Raw genomic sequence first — 21067 nt, 5'->3', positions numbered from 1 at the left:
TTTGTTTCTGCAGGTGTTTTCATCAGTCTAACTTCTTGGGTGGGGAGGCAGTGGAGAAGAGCCAAGATTAACTCGCTCCCCAGCCCTAAATAGAATTTGCATATGGTAGGAATCCTTTGTTTCCCAGTTTGACCCCCAACCCCTTCCAGTGGAAAAATACCAGAAGTCCAGAACGATGTCCAGTACAAGGTGACATGATCACCTGACCCTGCAGTGTTAAAGAAGTATCCCAGGAAATGTCTCAGGAAGGAGGGAGATTAGCATCTTCGGAGACCTATTGTCCTTCCTAATGGCCCATCCAGGCTGATTGCCTACTGTCTGGTGGGCATTCCCCAGGTGCAAGCACTTTTGTAACTGATATGTTGTCCATATTCCTATCCTCAGATACAGAAATGATACATGCATACAAATTGGATAATCACATTCAGTAAATCATAACCTTTCCAATGATATCTCACATGACCTACCTTGCATAAAATACCTTAGTTATGCCATATGCATATCCTAAGCATATTTCTCTGAGAATATAGGGTGTAATGTCACACAGATCTTTTAGAAAAACATCCAATCTTGATTTAAAAATTGCCAGTGATGGAGAATCCACCTTGACCGTTGGTAAATTGTTCCAATGGTTAATTTGCTCTCACTGAAAAATGTATACCTTTATTTTTGGTCTGAATTTGCCTAGCTTCAACTTCCAGCCATTGGATCATGTTCTACCTTTCTCTGCTAGATTGAAGAGCCCCATTATTCAATATTGGTTCCCTATGTAGATATTGATAGACTGTAATCCAAGTCACCCCTTAACCTCTTTGTTAAAATAAATAGATTGAGCTCTTTGAGTCTATAACTATAAGACATGATTTCCGGTCATTCCCATGGCTCTTCTCTAAACCCTCTTCAGTTTATCAACATCCTTCTTGAACTGTGGGCACCAGAACTGGACACAGAATTCCAGAAGTGCCAAATAGAGAGGTAAAATAACTTCTCTTCTCCTACTTGACGTTCCCTCGTGTATGCGTCAAAGGAGCGTATTAGCGTTTGTGGCCACAATATCACACAGGGAGCTCATGTTCAGCTGATTATCCACCACAACCCCAAACCTTTTCCAGAGTCACTGATTCCCAGGATAAAGTCCCCCATCCTATAATATGGCCTACTTTCTTTGTTTCTAGATGTATACTTTTACATTTAGCCTTATTAAAACACGTTTGCGTGAACTCCATTTACCAAGCAATCCAGATAGCTCTGAATCAGCGATGTGTCCCCTTCATTATTTACCACTCCCCCAATTTTTGTGTCATGAAATTTTATCAGTGATGATTTTCTTTACTTCCAGGTCATTGATAAAAATGTTAAATAGTGTAGGGCCAAGAACCGATCCCTCTGGGGCCCCACTAGAAACACAGCTGCTTGATGATAATTCCCCATTTACAATTACAGTTTGAGACCTATCAGTTAGCCAGTTTTTAATCCATTTAATGTATGCCATGTTAATTTTCTATTCTAGGTTTTTAATCAAAATGTGTGGCAGGTCAAATGCCTTACAGGTTATGTCAACAATATTATCCTTATCAACTAAATGTAATCTCATACAAAGAAATCAAATTAGTTTGATAGGCTCTATTTTCCATAAACCCATATTGATTTGTATTAATTACATTTCCTTCCTTTAATTCTCTATTAATTGAGTCCCATAGAAGCCCGCCATTATATTGTCCAGGATTGATGTCAGGCTGATCGGTCTTATCCTGTTTACCCCTTTTTAAAAATAGGCACAACATTAACTTTCTTCCAGTCTTCTGGAGCTTCCCCAGTGCTCCATGACTTATTGAAAATCAAATATTAACTGTCTAGCCAGCTCATTTAAAATTTTTGGATGCAAATTATCTGGACCTGCTGATTTAAAAATATCTAACATTAGTAACTTCTATTTAATATCCTCCAGATATACTAGTGGAATGGGAGGAGAGTTACCACCATGTGATGAGACAATCATCTGTTTTCCCCCCAAATTCAGAACAGAAATATATATTGAACACTTTTGTCTCTTCTTCCTTATTATTGATAATTCTATCATCTCCATTGAGTAATGGACTAATACAGTACTTTGTCAAGATTCTTTTTATTCTTAGTATATATATTTTTTAAATTCCTTATTGTCCTTAACTTTGCTGGCCATAGATTTCTCCTTGTGTCCCTTTGCTTCCCTTATCAATATTATACAATTCCTAACTTCTGATTTATCTATTTTTAAAATTTTTATAACTGCTTTCACTTCCACTCTAAATCAGGTCAGTTTTTTAACCAGCACAGCCTTGTTCCTTCATTGTAATATTTTTGGGTTTTGTCATCTATTAAGGTGTTCTTAAATAATTGCCAATTATCATTCACATTTTTCTGATTAAATTCTTCCTCCCAGCTGATTTGGCTCATAATTGTTTTCAGCTTTTTGAAATTGGCCCTATTAAAGCACAAAGTATATATATTACTGATTTGGACTTTATTCTGCTTGCACGTTATAAATGTGATACAGTAACATAAGAGAGGCCATACTGAGTCAGACCAAAGGTCCATCTAGCCCAGTATCCTGTCTTCTTACAGTGAACAATGCCAGGTGTCACGGAGGGAATGAATAGAACAGGTAATCAGCAAGTGATCCATCCCCTATCGCCCATTCCCAGCTTCTGGCAAACGGAGACTAGGGACACCATCCCTGCCCGTCCTGGCTAATAGCCATTGATGGACCTATCCTCCATGAACTTATCTAGTTCTTTTTCTTTTTCGCACCTGTTATAGTCTTGGCCTTCACAACATCCTTTGGCAAGGAGTTCCACAGGTTGACTGCCTTGTGTGAAAAAATACTTCCTTTTGTTTGTTTAACCTGCTGCCTATTAATTTCATTTAGTGACCCCCAGTTCTTGTGTTATGAAAAGGTGTAAATAGCACTTCCTTATTTACTTTCTCCACACCAGGCATGATTTTATAGACCTCTATCTTATCCCCCCCAGCCATGCCCACCTGAACTTAAGCTACCATTAAGTTTTAGTTCAGTGATCAGCTGCTCTTTATATGTTAGGACAAGGACTAAAAAGGAATTTTCCCATGTTGGCAGCAACACATTTTTTTGAGTCAGGAAATTGTCATCAGTAATGTTTAGAAATTCCAAGGATGTTTTAATACTGACAGCGTGAGACGTCCAGCATTTGTCCCTCAGATTGAAGTCCCCATGCTCATGCAAGTGTTTTTCCTACGCCCTATAGATAGGTGTATAAGAAGGTGGCCATCTTGTTCTCAGTGTGATTTGGTGGCCTCTAGCAGACACCAACTAATACCCCATCTTGTGTTTTATCTGGTAGGACATTTATTCTTAAGCATTCAGGATCATTTTCTTTTGAGTTATCCGTGATTAAGTCACAGATAACTGACATCGTTTTTGACACAAAGTACCACTCCCCCTCCCCTTTGTCCCACTTGATCCTTCCTGACTAGGTTATAACCACTGATTTTTAACATTCCAATCATGCGAATCATCCCACGAGGTTAAAGTGATACGACTAGATTGAATTTCTCCTAAATGAGCAATTCCCATTCCTCTTGTTTCTTACTCAGCCTGTATAGGCGTTGGTGTATAGGCAATTAAAGAATTTCTTCTTTGGTACCTTGATTACTAGTGCTAATTTAAGAGTAGCAGTAACTTGCAATAATGCAGTGAAGTAGAAAAACTGAAGCATAATACTTGCGTACAATGTTTTTATCTGCAGATCTCCATGTACTTTACAAGTATGCACAGGGAGTCCACGGCAAAGCGAGGAATAGAGCCCACTGTGACCTGGTCCTGTTCTCACACTGCTCCCGACTCTATACATTTTGCATGTTTTGGGAGAGGATAGATTCATGGACATTTTTTTGACTAGCCAAGCTGAATGATTTAATGTTCCCATCTCCCCAACAAACAATTGGAGTAAAATGTGTGTGTCTAAGAAAGAGGGAGGCAGTGGGAGTGCATATGTGGTACGTGTTGATTGTTGCAAAAACGGAGTCAGTAGTAAGTACTGTATTATATTTCATAGAAATAATCTGCAAATGTATGTCCCCCCCTCCCCCTCTTTTCAATGTACTTTATTTAACATTAACACCAGTGGAGCCCTCAGAACAGCTTGAGGGATCAGTGTGTAAGTGGGAAAGAAACAGTCGTAGTGAAGAAATATTTTTCAAGATCCAGTTTGTCCTGTTAAGGAACAATCCTGTACGGGGATTGGGTTAAAGATAAGGTCACCCAGGTAGCTGATTTCCATCTCAAATTTCTGACATTTTAATAGGAACAAAATGCAGCTTGTATTCTAATTAGAAACATAAAAATAAACAAAGCCAAGTACACTATTAACTACCTGTTGCTAAGATACCGACTGCCCATTTTTAGCTATTAAACTACACCGCCCATCTGAAATCAGCAGCCAGAGTCTTCCACTGCTGGTTGTGACAAAGCCCCGGCAATATGTGGATATTGGATGTCATTTAAACTGTGCACCTAGGAGTCGAAGTTGGATCTTACGCTCCAAAAACATAGGCTTCGATTGGAGCCAAAACTACCCGAGCCAAAGGACTGGCTTGCGATGGCATTGTCGCTGGATGGTTACATAATCACCTACCCGAGTAGCTCTGGCAATCTGCTTAGAGCAGAGAACTGTATACTCGCTAGCTAGTATATTACACAGAAACAAAATACAAGCAGCATCTAGTCTGCCTTCTAGGAGTCCCCAGAACCAGGACCTCCACTCCAAAGGGGGAGGATTCCCCAGTGAGTGAGGAAAAGCATTTGATTTGCTTCCTCTGTCCGTCTCCCAAAATGTGTGTGCGCTTCTTTCCCTACCTGAGGGACAGGCTTTCTTTCCTTAGTCTTTCTATCCCTTTATAGAGTCAGGTGAGGAAGGAAATGAGATCCAGTAGGTATCTTGGGGTCAGGGGGCAGCTCTCTCACTGCAGGGGCCTTTTGTTGCATCTCCTGCTGTAATGCAGTGATGAGAGTGAATGCACTGCAGACAGATTGCCTAGAATTTTGTTTGCTGGGAGAGGGTGGTGATGCAGAAGTAAAGGAGATCTAATCTGCTCTCCGGCACAAGAGTCTAGGAAACACGCACTGTACTTTAGATTTAATTGACTGCTTAATAGGGAAACCCAATATAACAACCATTCTAGTCACAGCAGTTACAAACAGTAGGTTTTTACAGTCAATCAAAGGGAATGTTATGGAGGGTAATTACCAAAGAGGAAGGTGCAGTGTGGGGCTTGGAAGTAGTAGACCCCGTTGGGAATTAGGGTTTCAGAGTTACTAAAAATAAATTCTATGCATCCAAAAACTGAGTTCAAGCTGTTGTTAAACACATTAATTAAATCAAGGGTATCTATGTAATTACTTACGTGGCTCTTATCACCATAGTATCTGACAATCTAACAATCATTAATGGATTTTAGCCTCCAAACAGGGAAGAGCTAGCCCCATTTTACAGATGGGGCATCGAGGCACAGGCTAGATTGAAGTGACCTGCTCAGGGTGACAACAGAAGTCTGTGACAGAGCCTGGTATTGAATTCAGATTTCCTGAGTCCTTATTAATTTGATCGTCTTTGTTAATGAATCCACAGCAGTTCCAGGGCAACACCGAAAGGTAAAAGACATCAGCTGAAGATGAAGAACGAGTACCTCAAAACAGCTGAGGGCTGAAAAGATTAAAAAAAAAAAATACCTGTGGTGGTGAATCATTTAAAGTGGCAGTAGCCATCGCTCACGAAAAGGAGCTTCTGAACCAGAGGCAGGTATTTCTAAACTGTTTGGGATAGGACTTTATACACAGTCTTATTAGGTTGGCTAAGGCCTTTTCCATATAAAGGCCTAGTCCCATTTAGCAATATGGGAACAGTAGGAGGGCGGTCAGCTTGAAAACTCAAGATTGAACTCCTGGCTGCAATTTTTAAGGCCTGTTCCCACTTCCGTGGATGTCGGGGAGTTTTCCCATTGCCTTGAATGGCTGCAGGATTGAGCCCCAAACTGGAATTCAATGTATCCTGTGCGGTGGTCACCATTAAGCCAAAATATCCTCAGTTTCCACACTGCAGCATCAGATCCTGCAGATAGTTCCTGCTATAGAGATAAGGAAACAACTGCAGGAAATCAGGCCTGAAAGAGTAACATATTGCAATGTCCACCCCCTCTCTCCCCCGCCCCCTTCATTCTGCCAACATTCCCAGCCTTTATTCCTCAACCGCCTTCTTCAAACAACTCCCTGCTTTCTTCTATGATGCCCTTTACTTAAAGGGAAAATTCCCCAATTAATATCTGTACAGCCACTACCACCTCCTCCTCCATAGCCCCCCTTAAAACTCCACTCTGCGTTGGTGCCTACAAAACCCAGCCAGCTGTCATGGCTGGCCCCGTGACCAGCTGTGACTATCACTGTTCCCATTCCTGTCTTTTCTATTTCCCTTACTACTGGTAACTCCTCTGGTGTTTAGGGCACTGGCCTAGCACTTCGGAGACCTGGTTTCAAGTCCCTCCTCTGCCTCCCATTTTCTGTGTGACCTTGGACACATCACTTATTCTCTCTATGCCTTCATTTCTCATCTGTCAAAAAGGGATTACAGCCCTGCCCTACCTCACAGGGATGCGTGAGGGTAAATGCATTTTTTGGCATACTCAGAGGAGAAGCCGGCAAGCCAGAATCTTTAACCAAGTTCTTTGAATATTAACCTCACCCTGAATAAGTCGTGGGCCATGTTGTGTGTTAATGGTTCATCGTAACTTTGCTTTAAAAAAGAGTGTAAGGTGCTCCTATACCACGGTAACGGAGGCCATATGATTAGATACATAGAATCCTGTTGTTACCCCCTCTACTCTCAATTAAAAGCAGCAAAACCCAACAGCAACAAAACTGCCTGTCATCGCCATGTTCATTAGCTTCTTTGTTATTCCCTATCCCCAACCTGTCGTCTGTTTGTGCCTTGAAGAGCGTGTCCTTACTGTAATCCTAGGCTGGGATTGCAGCTTGAGCAGATGTACCCGAGCTACCTTGGGCACCAGAGCCGTGAATCTGCAGGTTGGCTGTGCAAGCCTGCCTGGACCCTGGATAATTACTCATGCAGCTAGCCATGGTGATGCCCATGCGGCTGAGCTAACAAGATTAAAGCTACATTGGGTATACCTACATGCGATGCAATAGCACTTCAGGATTGCAAGTGTAGACGTACCCTTTGACCGTAAGCCATCCATAAACAGGGACACGCTTTATGCAGGTTAGTACAGCAGCCATCATGCTGGCATCCTCACCTTCAGCCTTTATGTGCTACCACAATATCAAAATGTGGTAATAAGTAACAGGCGTGTCAGTGGTAATGGTTGGTGAATGACGACTCTTTAATAGTGACCACCGTAGAGTGCTATATAAAGTGTGGGGTGAGCATGCTGAAGGAACCTTTCTGCATAACGCATCTACGTCTGAGAGTTGGCTGGGAATTTTTCCTTTTTGAAAAAAAAATTAGAATATTTTTGGGGTTTTCATAGAAAAATGAATTTTTTTTGACATCATTGAAAAATGTTGGTTTTCAGTGGCTGAAAACTGGAAACAATTCTTTTTCCAGGTGATTGGGTTTTTTTTTCTCCCCACAAAAACTGAAACATTTTGGATAAAAACCAAAACAGTTTTTTGCAGAACATTTTAACCAGCTATAATCCATTGTGTGTGTGTGTGTGTGTGTGTGTGTGTGTGTGTGTGTGTGTGTGTGTGTGTGTGTGTGAGAGAGAGAGAGAGAGAGAGAGGTTGATAATATAGCTAACACAAGTTTTACTTTTACTGCAATGTAGTCTGTGAAGCCTCTTATCATAAGGAAACTTTATATAATGTAGATACACGTGTGTGTTTATATACGATATCCACTAACAGCAGCTGCTAGAATTAAGGCCGCAATAGAGTTCTCATTCCAATTTCCTGTTTTCCACTCCCACAGTTTTCTGAAAATGTTTCCCTCCTGGGCTGACATGGTTAGTCTCTGCCAGAAGGTAAGTCTTTTTTTGGGAGTGGGAGGGGCCAAGGTGTTTTTTTTTTTTAAAGAAGGAATAACTATTTTCAGCAGTTTTTATGATGAAAGAGTAAATATATATAAGATATTAAAAATACATACATCCCTCCCACTTAAAAAAAATTCAACAACCTTTTTCCTCACATCTGAAGAAAGGCTGAAGTTTGAAACGGCAACCTCAGTCCTTCTGTTGTTTTTAATAAGCTGCGTGTGTTTTGCTAAGTTCTAGTGGTTTTAAAATGGTTTCGAAATAATGTTCGGAAAATGCAGCAGGAGCCGGCCTTTGACTTTTAACAGTGATTGCTGAGCGGTACAGGTTGGTTGGAACTGACATCTAAAGTCGCTCGTCTTCTCCTTGGCCCTGGACATTCCTTCCCTTTTCTCACTCTCTTTACCTACCGCTCCTTTTTCTTTTCTCAGAGCTTACATTTTCGGTAGGTTGCAGCCAGTAGGGGCCAACCTGCTCACGCATGACCAGTCTGACATTCCATGCATCAGAGCCCAGTAGTACATATGCACATTGTTGGCGAAAAGACACACAAACATAACCTGTTTTCTTTTACATGTAATGAATAGTAGATCAACATGTGTAAACACGTGAAAATGATGTGGTCCAGATTCCAAAGGCCAAGTTGCTGTAGGTCATTCTGTCGGCAAACTCTGACGGCCACAGTTGTTTCTGCGATCAAAATTTTCATATGTAGAGTCTTGCGCTTGTTGCCTGCCAACAAAAGAGTCGAGAAAGGGAAAGGCTAGTGTGTCCGTTGGCAGTAAATATAAACGCTGGCTTCCCTCTGCAGGGCTTCGGAAATGATGCTATTTGAGAACTCAGCTGATTTCAGATCACAGTTCCAGGGCGTCAGAATCAACCAGATGATAACCCATTTTATTTGAAGTTGGTCCTACCATCTTTGGTTTGTTTGTTTTTTAGTTTCATATGTTTGTACGTAGTGTTTTTCATCCTCAAGGATCCAAAAGCGTTTCACAAACTATATGCATACAACACTACGGCCCTGCAGCTGCTTCGGAGCCTCAGACCACAGGGACAAACCTCTCCACTCATGAGAGGTGTCATGGGATCTTTAATATTCACGTGGAGCAACCAGGACCTTGGTTTTTAAGCGGTCATCTAAAGGGAGACAAAAACAACGAGGAGTCCGGTGGCACCTTAAAGACGAACAGATTTATTTGGGCATAAGCTTTCGTGGGTAAAAACCCCACTTCTTGGTTTTTTTACCCACGAAAGCTTATGCCCAAATAAATCTGTTCGTCTTTAAGCTGCCACCGAAGTCCTCGTTGTTTTTGTGGATGCAGACTAACACGGCTACCCTCGGATACTTGATAAAGTGACATAGGGCATTTCCACCCCACAGAGCTTTGGGCAGTATAGCTATGTCAGCAAAGCCCCCTAGTGGAGATGCAGAGTATGCCAACAAAAGCTGTTCTGCGGCATAACTACACCACCTTCCCGAACAACATTAGCAACGTCGACAAAAGCTCTCTTCTTTGGGCACAGTTACACCTGTGCCGGGGTTTTGTTGACATAACAATGTGGGCTGGGGAGGCAGATGAGGTGTGTGATTTTTTCCCCCCAGGCTCCTTGCTGGCATAGCTATGCCAGCAAAACTTCATAGTGTAGACCAGAAGTGGGCAAACTACAGCCCGCAGGCCACATCCAGCCCGCGGGACTGTCCTGCCCGAGCTCCTGGCCTGGATGCTAGCCCCGACCCCTCCTCTGCTGTCCCGCCTCCCCGCAGCCTCAGCTCACTTGCTCCGCTGCCGGCGCAGTGCTCTGGGCGGAGGGGCTGTGAGCTTCTGGGGCAGCGCAGCCGCAGAGCCCAGCCTGACCTGGTCTCTGTGCAACGTGGTGGCAGCGGTGGCGTGGCCTGGCTCCAGCTGGGTGGCGCGGCTGTAGCGCCGCCAGCCACTGGTGCTCCAGGAAGCGTGGTAAGGGGGCAGGGAACAGGGGGGTTGGATAGAAGGCAGGGGTGTGGATAGGGGTTGGGGGGAAATAAGGGGATGATTGGGGGCAGAGGTCCCAGGGGTCAGTCAGGAAGGAGGGAGAGTTGGATGGGGCAGCAGGGGGCAGTCAGGGGCAGGGGTTCCAGGACCAGTCAGGGAACAGGGATAAGGGGTGGTTGGATGGGGCAGGAGTCCTTGGGGGGGCATCAGGAATGAGAGGAGGGGTTGGATGGGGCGGCGGGGCTCCGTGGGTGGTCAGTGGACAGGGAGCGGGGCTGTGTGGATGGGGCAGGGATCCCAGAGGGGCTGTCAGGGAACAGGAGGGGTTGGATGGGGCAGGAGTCCCGGGGGAGGGGCAGATAGGAGTGGGGGTCGGACCACGACCTCCTCCCCAATCAGCCCTCCATACAATTTATGAAACCCGATGCGGCCCTCAGGCCAAAAAGTTTGCCTGCCCCGGGTGTAGACCAAGCCCACAGACACAGTCAAATGCACAGAATCCAGTTCATCAACCTTGTCAAGGGATGAGTCACTCCTGGCAGGGTTGGAAGCCGTGTTTCTGGCACAGCGAGATGTTTTCCACATGATATTTACCACGTTGTCAGGCTAGATCTACCCTTGAGTTCAGTAGAAGGCAGCGAACACATTTTTAAAGACTTGTTTACTCCCAAACATTTCCTCCAGGCTACAGATGTTTGTGGTTCATTTTCAAGGCTCAGCCTGGAACAAGTGTTTTGGGAGTGTCCAACTTAGCCTTAAAAATTGCATTACGTACCTGGAGCCAATTGACAATCAGTAAGGGTAACATTTTGTCATGGCTATTTTTAGTAAAAGTCACAGACAGGTCGCAGGCAATAAACAAAAATGATTCACCCCTCTAGTGTGCAGACCAGGGTGCTGATATAAAGGTGCTTATATCAGTATAGCTTATTTTGGTATATTGATACAAGCACCTTTTTACTGGTGTAACAGTCCACAGTAGAGGGCTGCCTTGATTCACGTCTATTTCTAAAGCAATATAGTTTCATTGGAACAAAAACTGTGTATAGACCAGCCCTTAGATTCTAAGGTTGTTACCAAGTCAAGGCTAAGTTGCAGTTCCCTGCTTAAAAAGGAAGGCCAAGCTTGTTAACATGACAGAAGACATGATGTTCTTACCTGGACAGTCTGGATGGGGCTGTGACATGACCTGTGAGGTGAGAATAAAGATGCAAATTAGTTTCCTGCCAATGTCATTTAGGAAGATCTGAGATTCCAGCATTGATGGTGGGTTTCTGAACCACAAGGAATGGGAAAACAATTCCTTAAGTTCTGTTTATGGTTAGTCTTTCAATATAGTGGGAATGACGTCTAAATACAGGGAGCAAAGCATCTCGCTGCTCCTTTCTAGATGTGATTTGCTTGGTTATCATTTCCGTTGATCTTTCAAGGTGATTAGTGGCTCCCGTACATCTTCAGCACAAGAAAGTGTCATGATAGCCACAACAGTCTGAGTGCAGCATGAGCTACTCTGAGCTCAGACTGGGAGCCTCAGATTAGTCCTGGCTTTGACGTGGCATAATAAGGAGGCTGAACTGGCCTGGGACTTGGGAGACTTCCCTGGCACAGACTTTTTGAGTGACCTTGGGAAAGTCACTGACTTCACCTTGTGTCTCAATTCTCCACCTGTAAAATGGGGATAATATTTCCCTACTCCAGCCTCATTGGCAGGGCCGGCTCTAGGATTTTTGCCGCCCCAAGCAAAAACAATTTTGGCCGCCCCCCCCCCCCCCATTTTTTTCTTACCCCGGCCCTGCCTCAACTCCGCCCCGTCCCCAAATCCCCAGCCCTGCCTCCTCCCTCTAGGCTCTCAAGCCTAGGAGGGAGGGAGGGAGGGGGAGAAGCGGCACGTGCGCCGCGGTCACTCAGAGTCTCCCCCTCCCTCCCAGGCTCTCAAGCCTGGGAGGGAGGGCGAGCAGAGGCACGCGAATCAGCTGTTTCGCGCGCCGTGGCTGCTCGGGATCTCCCCCTCCCTCCCAGGTTTGAGAGCTTGGGAGGGAGGGTGAGCAGAGGCACGCGAATCAGCTGTTTCGTGCGCCAGCAGCAGCGGAGGTGAGCTCGGGCGGACGGGGCACATTTTTAGGGGCGGCAGGGGCGGCATTCTGGCGCAGGCCATGCCGCCCCTAAAAATGTGCCGCCCCAAGCACCAGCTTGTTTTGCTGGTGCCTAGAGCCGGGCCTGCACATTGGGGCATTGTGAGGATGAAAATCCATGAATGATTGTGAAGCACTCAGCTAATATGGTGACGAGGGCCACGGGAGTACCCAGATAGACAGTGATTCTCCCTCCGTGGAACATTTATGCAGCAAGTCTCGGAACCGGGCTCGATCTACAGCGCTAAGAACAGCTGTGTGGACATTGCCGCTTGGGCTGGAGTTTGGGCTTTGAAGCCCACCTCCTCACTGGGCTTCAGCGCCTGAGCTGCAACACCTGCACAGCTATTTTTAGTGCTGTACCATGAGCCCAAGTCTGTCGACCTGGGCTCTGAAACGCAGTGCTCTGGGCTGGGTTAGACGTACTCTCTGTGGCCTTGAGCAAGTCCCTCAACCTCTCTGCTTTGGTTTTGCCAGCTGTGAAATGAGGCTGATGATACCGTGAGGATTAAACCATTCTGTGAAGTGTACTGAAGGCAAGCTGTGCCGGTGTCTAGATGCAAAGCATTAATAATTAGTCTGTTTTAAAATGGCGCCTCCCAGCCATACATCTTGCTTCCTAGACCCATAGTGTTAGACCTATGGAAATGCCTGTTTAGTGTGTCTTTTAAAAAAATACAAGGGCCCAATCCAGCAACCCTGTAACTAGCAACTGAGGAGTTTCGCGTTTCTCCTTCTTTGCTTATGTTATTTGCTTGGATTTTCAGTTATAAACATCCCCAGAGGAGGAAAATCCTGGCTGATTGCATCTTTTTCTTTCCGCTGAGTCCCCCCACTAGTTAACAGTCTGATTAAACACAGCGAATGGTATGAAAGCAAATAAATGACGGCACATACCTGCCCTCCAAAAAACAGCAATTCCTAATATCGCCAGCAACACCAGTACTTTTATTCCTAGCGTTACAAACATCAGGATCACAATCAAGGAGCTGCTCGCCGCTTTGAATTTATAGAAATACACGGCTCCCTCCGCTCGCCCGTGGCTGTTAACGGCCGTGCACGTGTATTTTCCATCGTGAGTCAGGGAGTGCAACTCTTTGGTTATCTGGTGGTTCAAGCTTGTGACCGACGTGGCATTACTGAAGAGAGGGCCGGTCCATGTCAGAGAGGGCAATGGCTCCCCTTCGGCTGTACACCGCGCTCTGAAGGTACGGTCCTGGTTGGAGCCAATGGTGATGTTAACAATCCTGGGAGCAGCTGCGCGGGTCACAAGAAGTTACACATAAAATCAAATGAAGATTCAAATCCCTCGCTGGTTTGGGGCTCAAAGCATTTAGTGCCCGTGTTGGCCTGAACTGATTCCTAGACTGCTATGATTTTCTAACTTCGGGATCAAGTCTCTCATCGCTCCTTTAACATTTCCTGTCTCTTGATTTCCTCATCACCCCTGTGCTTCAGAGAGAAGCACTGGGTTCGAGCAAATAGGGCACAGGCCTCGGAGTCGGAGGATCTGAGTTCCTTCCCTGTTTTATTATAACTGTTGCTATTGGGGTGATTAAAAATAGAAAGAATGTCGTCAATCTAATTTCCCCTTTGCTCTCTATGTGGTTTGGTTTATTTATTGTTAGTGTTTCATGCCACCTGAGCAGTGAAAATAGACTAGTCAGTTTCAGAGCCAATCGGATGGGGGCCAGGAAGGCCATTTGGCCTGGCCTCAAGCTCAAAGGGGGCCTCAAATTTAGACACTTGTAAATTTTTAAGCATTTGATAAGTTTTATGCGCACGAAAGCTAGATTTTTTCCTCAATAATTAGTGCATTTGCACAGAAAAAGGCTAGAAATGCATTTGTTAAATAAACAAATATTCAAATTATGTCTTACTCTTTTTTTGGTGCCTTATTTTGTTTTCATGTGTCATCATTTTTCATTTTTATTATGGCTAAGGGCCTCAAATGCTGGAAGCGGCCTGGGCCTCTCTGGACCTCTGAGAGGGCCTGGTCAGTGTCACAGCCTGATTCTTATGCAATAGCCCAATGCCCTCAATGACTGAACTGCAAATACAGCGTATCCCTACGTGGAGTAGTTGTGTGAATGAATTCATGGGTGTGAAGTGCCTTCCTGAGATGGAAAACGTCACCCAAGTGCAGACAAATACGTTCTTTTTAAGGTATTACTGCTATTTTTTAAAAATAGCCTCAGGCACTTTGCAGACTGCATGCCACAGGCAGGGCTCACTCATCCATTGCTGAACCCTGGACAGTCTTTGGGGGTGCAATACTGCTGTTAATGCATACCAGTAGTGCTACACCCAGGGCCGGCTCTAGCGATTTTGCCGCCCCAAGCAGAAAAACAAAACAAAAAAAAGCCGCGATCGCAAGTGGCGACAGCTCTACCGCCCTTCATTTCACGGCAGCAATTCGGCGGCAGGTCCTTCGCTCCGAGAGGGAGTGACGGCCCCGCCGTCGAACGGCCTGACGTGCCGCCCCCTCTTCATTGGCCGCCCCAGGCACCTGCTTGCTAGGCTGGTGCCTGGAGCCGGCCCTGGCTACACCCAGCAAGGGAAGTGAGGAAACTTCTCCAGATGGAACGAGACAGGGGTGTTATTCAGCCGGATTATCAGCCAATGGTGGTTTTCAGACAGGGGTGCGCGCACCTCGAGGGGTATGCAAGATCTCGTCAAGGGGTGCTCGACACAAATCCTGTAATGGTGGACAGTGCACTTTGTTTAATAAGACGTGGCAAGCTGAGTCTAGGTATATTATGACCCTATCTCAGATGGGGTACATGGTAGATTTTGGAAAGGGGTATGCAGCCTAAAAAGCTTGAAAACCACTGAGCTAACAGAACCGTGGCCCTGATACTGCTGTGAGCTCTGCACAGTTGGACCCTGCATCCGTGAAAGCCCTATTGATTTCAATGGCTGCAGCATGGTTTAGTGCAGGGGTAGGCAACCTATGGCATGTGTGCCGGAGGCGGCACGTGAGCTGATTTTCAGTGGCACTCTCACTGCCCAGGTCCTGGCCACCGGTCCGGAGGGCTCTGCATTTTAATTTAATTTTAAATGAAGTTTCTTAAACATTTTAAAAACCTTATTTACTTTACACACAACAATAGTTTAGTTCTGTATTATAGACTTATAGAAAGAGACCTTCTAAAAACGTTAACATGTATTACTGGCACCTGAAACCTAAATTAGAGTGAATAAATGAAGACTCGGCACACCACTTCTGAAAGGTTGCCGACCCCTGGTTTAGTGGATAGGTCATGGCACCGGGACTCAGGAGACCTGGGTTCTGCTACTGACACTGAGCTGCCATGTGTCCTTGGGCAAATCGCTTCACCTGTCTGGGTCTCCACTTCCCCTCTTTCCCGTTTTCGGTTTAGATTGTGGACCCGTCAGGGTGGGGACTCTCTCATACTATCTGTCTGTTCAGCGCCTGGTACGATGAGTCCCCCAGCTCAGTTAAGGATCTAGGTCAGGGGGTGGGCAAACTACGGCTCGCAGGCTGGATCTGACCCGCTAGCCATTTTAATCCAGCCCTTGAGCTCCCGCTGGGGAGTGGGGTCTGGGGCTTGCCCCACTCTGGTGCTCCAGCCGGGGAGCAGGGTCAGGGGCCGCTCCACACAGCTCCCGGAAGCAGCGGCATGGTCCCCTCTCCGGCTCCTACACATAGGGGCAGCCAGGGGCCTTTGCTTTGCACACTGCCCCCGACCAAAGCCCCTCTCATGCAGCTTCCATTGGCCGGGAACTGCAGCCAATGGGAGCTGCAGGGGCAGTGCCTGCAGATGGGGCAGTGCGCAGAGCTGCCTGGCCGCCCCTCCATGTAGGAGCCGGAGAAGGGACATACCTCAAGCAGCTCCCGGAATCAGCGGCAACTGCCATCCGGAGCCTGCACCCCTATGCCTCTCCCCATGCCCCAAACCCCTGCCCCAGCTCTGATTCCCCTCCTGCCCTTCGAACTCCTTGATCCCCACCCAGAGCACCCTCCTACACCCCAAACCCCTCATCCCCACCCCCACCCCAAAACCTGCATCCCCAACCAGAGCCCTCCCCTCCTCCCCATCCCAAACCCAATCTGGTTCTTACTCCAGGTGGCCAGAAGCCAGCCCTTTTCCCTGCCACAGTTCCCCCTAGATTCTATTCTGGTTCTTAAATTGTACACGTCAGCATAGTATCTGAGCGCCTTAGATGCTCAGGAAAATGTCCTGTACTGATGTAGAACTCCTCAGGAATGATTAGATTGGTTCATTGCTGTGGCTATGTCTACACTACCGCTGGATTGACACTCCAGAGATTGATGCACCGGGGGTTGATTTTACGGGTCTAATGAAGACCAGCTAAATCAATGCAGATCACTGTCTGGTCGACCCCGGTACTCCACCCGGAACAAGAAGAGTAAGGTAAGTCGACAGGAGAATGTCTCCCATTGACCCAGTGCAGTGTAGATACTGCAATAAGTTGACCTAAGCTATGTCGACTCCAGCTACGTCATTCACGTCGCTGGAGTTCCGTAACTTTGGTCGACTTACCCCCGACCCGTAGTGTGGACAAGGTCTCAGTGTGAAGTTCAGTGGCAACTAGCCTGGAGTGGTCCCTCCAGCTTCCACATTCTTCCAGCTCTCTAGCCTCTGTCGGTAGCACCATTAGAGCTGATGTTCTCTTACCTGTCAAATGGAGCCTTATCCCAGTCCTGCTTTCGTACTTGTCATGAAGATCCCCAGAAAACTCCACCCGGCAGAAGTATCTGTTGCTGTCGCTCCAGGTCAGGTTGTCGATCTTGATGGAGAGATTATTGTGCCTGGGGTTCCCAATCAGTTTGTACTTGTTCTTGTAGCTCACTGCAGTTTTACAGAGGTCGCTCAAGCTGTGAGTAACGCATTTGAACACCACCATCCCATCGTAAGGTTCCTTGATCCTCCAAATGGCTGTGAGGGTCCGGTCATATGTTTTGTGGGGGTGTGTGAAAGTACAGGGCAGAACAACCGCCTTTCCAATCTCACCAGTAGCATCTGATGGAACCTGAATGGACCAGCCATTGGACTGCAAACCTGGAACCAAAGGAACTGGCTTCAGAAACCGGAATAGCCCATAAAGGCTGATGTTCCAAACCTGAAGAATGACTCCCCCCCCCATAAATCAGGAGATCCTCGCCTTACCCTGAGTCCTACCTGATCCATCCTTAGTGAGCTTATAGATACTTCATTGGCTCCATGCATTTTATATCCTCTCTTTCTTGTGCTAGGAGCCATCTCATAGTTCTCTAGGTTATGTTATGCCTTTGTCTTTTGAGGGTGATCAAGCCCTTTCACCCAGTGGGTTGAGCAGCTCCAACAGGAGCACACACATTAATGTGCCGCCTTCTTCATTGCACACTAAGAATGGTAGCATTCTCCGTAGGGAGGTTGTGGCTTCTGACATTTCCAGAAGTCCACCTTCTGTTGACCCGGGGACATGTTATTTGTGAGTCACCACACAGTGATGGGCTCTAAAGGCAGACGTGAGAGATGCTGGCAATACTGATCTAACGAACATGGCAAGGCTGGAGTGTGCATGCCAGTTCCCAGCACCTTCCCCCAAGTGTCTTGGAGGAGAGAGACAGTCTTTGACTGTTAGAGGAAAGCAGTCAGTGGTAGAGGCAGAGCACTGGCACCACGGCAGTGGAATGTTATCTTACCCTACAGCTGCCAGTAACTTCCGTAAACCGTCCCTTTCCCCAGAACAACACCATGAATTCCCCACACAGAAGTGTTGCAGGAAACATACAAAAAAACTCTCTCTCTCTGGACCAAATCCAGCCCCCCTGATAAAAATCTAGTTGCAGTTAGTGGGAACTGCCATTCCTCCGTGCCAGGGTCAGATTTGATCTCTGCTGTCGGATAATCCTTCTCTTGAAACCTCTTCACAAAACCAGCTTTCACCTGAGTGGAATACACATAAAAGTGTCAGAATCTGATGTCGTTACCTTGATGGGCAGCTAATAACTGAGCTGCCACAAACAGAGCTTCTGGGAAGGCTGCTCTCAGTTCTACATATTGGTGGAAGCAATAACAGCTGCGGCACCAGGTAACGCTTCCAGGAATATGTGGTGTGGCCCAGTATCTTATAGATCGGGGTGGGCAAACTTTTTGGCCCGAGGGCCACATCTGGGTATGGAAATTGTATGGTGGGCCATGAATGCTCATGAAATTAGGGGTTGGGGTGTGGGAGGGGGTGAGGGCTTCGACCGGGGGTGCGGGTTCTGGGATGGGGCTGGGAATGAGGGGGTTGGAGTGCAGGAGGGTGCTCCGGGCTGGGACCGAGGGGTTTGGAGGACAGGAGAGGGATCAGGACACGAGCAGGGGATTGGGGTGTGGGAGGGGGTCAGGTGTGCAGGCTCCGGGCAGCACTTACCTCAAGCAGCTCCCAGAAGCAGTGGCACATCCTCCCTCCAGCTCCTATGTGGCGGTGTGGCCAGGCGGCTGCGCACTGCCCCATCCACAGGTGCTGCCCCTGCAGCTTCCATTGGCCGTGGTTGCTGGCCAATGAGAGCTGCAGGGGCAGTGTGTGGAGTCCCCTGGCTGCTCCTACGTATAGGAAGCAGAGGGGGAACTTGCCGTTCCTTCCGGGAGCCGAGCGGAGCCCCGGCATGTGTAAGCCCCTGACCCTGCTCCCCGGCTGGAGCTCAAGGGCCAGATTCATATGTCTGAAGGGCCGGATGTGGCCCCCAGCCGTAGTTTGCCCACCTCTGCTATAGATCTTCCCTGACAGCTCACTGCAGATGTAACTTTTCCCTGAGTATCAGAGACCGGGGTAGATAGAAAAACTGAATGGCTGGTGTCCAAAAGGGCAGAGCACTCTCGGCTCCACTTGACTTCCCTGGGATTTGTGGATTAGTGAACATGGGGTAACTGCCTAGATAGGTTAGGGGTTGTTTTATTTACACACGTGATGTTCTTCCATGGTACCTGGCAGGTATCTCTGGGGCTGTACAACTAGCATCAGCCAACTGAATGCTTTCTAAGGGGCAAAAGCCAATGTAAGGGCAAGTATATATGCAAATTATTATTTATTTTATTAGGTTTCCAATAGATTGCCCCTCTCTGGCCCACAGTGTTTTATATTTTAGTGGCTGCTGTGTTGTCAGTGGAAAACGTCTTAATTTTGAGGTCACAGACCAAAGCCTATGATGGTGAGCTTGGTTAGCATTCATCTTGGATCCTGAAAAGATCAGGCAAAAGAGATCTCCTTGCACACTGATAACGATCTTATACTCAGATGGGCCTTGATCCAGAAAAGAAGACACTTAAAGAGAGGCTTCACTTTAAGCATGTGCTTAAGTCCCATTAAAATCATATGCTTTAAAGCTTTGCTAAATCTGGGCCATAATGTCATCTATCCATAGGAATCCTAAATTTGATGGGCTGATTTATGAATCACAGGTGTAAGCATTGCATTGCAGCTCCGTGTGTATGTGGGGTACGCGTGCACACACATTAATTGTGTCTACCAGTGAAGGGCAGTCAACTCTAGAGCAAACTACGTTCGTTGTATAACAGCTCCCAGAGACACTACACAACAGTGCGGGGCAGGTAGAGAAAAATGCTGTAACCGTTTGAAAATGCAGGGGGAATTTAGGTAAATATAAAGTCCTGAGTTGGAATTTGGCTGTGATACTGGGATTAACCCCCCTACATGTTCGGCAGAGTCCTGGGCTCTCTCATGGCTGCAAAGAGTCAGAACGTTGGTCTTTTCCATAAGTTATTAGCCATATTTAGTCATTATTGTCACCTGGAATTTCAGGGCACTGTAAAGCAGCATTCTGGATCTACAATTCCTATTGAATGAGTTGCATTGCGCAGTTCCATTGGCGTTTCAGCTGAGCAAGAAGCCCAACAGTGATAACAGAGACAGGGATAGCAGTCAGAACTCACCCTTCTTGAAGATGCAAAGTAGACATGCAAGAAATAGCCCAAACCCTTTCATGTTCGCTGGTGCTCCTCGCTACGGACGGATTTCGGATCAGCAAACCAGCATTGTTCACGCCAAAGCCGAGTGGTCAGACACGCAGTCCCAGGCTGTTTGGCTGGGGAATGGAAGCCTCAGTGGTTTCCCTCTCCCCGGAGGGAATGAGTGAGTTCAGCAGAGCTGGCGATGGGGCTGGTTAAAAATACTTTTGTGGTCAGTCATGTGGAAAACACAAAGGGAGCTCAACATCTGATCATTTTCCACCAGTGGGAGGGGCCAAGAAATCCCTGCTGAACATCTCGGTTTGTAACCTTTATTGTACACGGGTGAACCAAAGTGACAAAGGCCCTAAGTGCTCCAAACCCATTGACCCATGGGGAAGTTATAAGAGTCTGACAGACTAGGTCAACAAGTGACACCCTGGCTCCTGTGGCTTGAAGGGGGCTGTTCTTCCCCCGCTCTCCGTCCCCCCCCGGCTGAGACTGGCTAGGCTTCTGCACCAATCCCAGTCGGCTCAGCTCCAGGGAGACAGGCAGGGCCTCAGGGGCCTGGAGCCAGAAGTGCACTGGGGTCCTGCCAGGGGGCAGAAAGAAGCAGGGAGTGGGGCCAGGGGGTGTAGAGGAGCCCTGGCCAGCCGGCTGAGAGGAGCAAGTGGTGGGTGGGGGGTGGGTAGTGAGGTCTTGGGGCACAGTGCAAGTGGAGTAGGCCGGGGCCCCTTCTGAGCATAGGCCCGGCTCCATGGAGCCACTGGCGCCATTGTAAACCTGGCACTGCTCATCAGCACTTTCTAGAGCTATGGGACCATGAGGAAGGATGTGCTGAAAGGAGGCACTTAGGGTAGGAGCCAGGCAGGGCATGTGTGCTGCTGAGCGTGCACACTGAAGATATACAGGGGAAGGAGAAGTGGGACAGAATGGGAGGAGACCAGTGAAGGGGCTGGGGAAGCGGATCTGTTAA

The 21067-nt window shown here is 47.1% G+C and overlaps 1 protein-coding gene across 2 annotated transcripts; it reads right to left on the bottom strand.

Moving 5' to 3' along the window:
* Positions 1–8624: 8624 nt before the first annotated feature.
* Positions 8625–20283, bottom strand: SIGLEC15 (sialic acid binding Ig like lectin 15). Of its 2 annotated transcripts, XM_008166058.4 has the most exons (5): positions 20077–20283; positions 16831–17214; positions 13064–13423; positions 11193–11223; positions 8625–8793 (listed from the first exon to the last, which is right to left on the bottom strand). In XM_008166058.4, the coding sequence occupies exons 1-5, from the start codon at positions 20126–20128 to the stop codon at positions 8715–8717; spliced, it is 906 nt and encodes a 301-aa protein (XP_008164280.2). In that variant the 5' UTR covers positions 20129–20283; the 3' UTR covers positions 8625–8714. The 2 variants fall into 2 exon arrangements, with proteins under 2 accessions (XP_008164280.2, XP_065454765.1); XM_065598693.1 differs by lacking the exon at positions 20077–20283 and having other exon boundaries at positions 16831–17431.
* Between the last annotated feature and the right edge of the window lie 784 nt (positions 20284–21067).

The sequence above is a fragment of the Chrysemys picta genome, chromosome 6, assembly GCF_011386835.1.
Source record: "Chrysemys picta bellii isolate R12L10 chromosome 6, ASM1138683v2, whole genome shotgun sequence".
Taxonomy (NCBI): Eukaryota; Metazoa; Chordata; order Testudines; family Emydidae; genus Chrysemys; species Chrysemys picta.
Note: the sequence above shows the minus strand (reverse complement) of the source record. Positions and strands in the feature narration are given on the sequence as shown.

Bases quoted from the DNA above. Each gene is read 5' to 3' on its own strand.
- SIGLEC15 (XM_065598693.1), bottom strand. From the start codon at position 17,299: ATGGGGGGGGGAGTCATTCTTCAGGTTTGGAACATCAGCCTTTATGGG. The intron at 13,424-16,830 runs GTAAGAGAACAT...TGACCCGCGCAG, and splicing joins GATAAGGCTCCATTTGACAG to CTGCTCCCAGGATTGTTAAC. The intron at 8,794-11,192 runs GTAAGAACATCA...TTTTGTTGGCAG, and splicing joins GCCCCATCCAGACTGTCCAG to GCAACAAGCGCAAGACTCTA.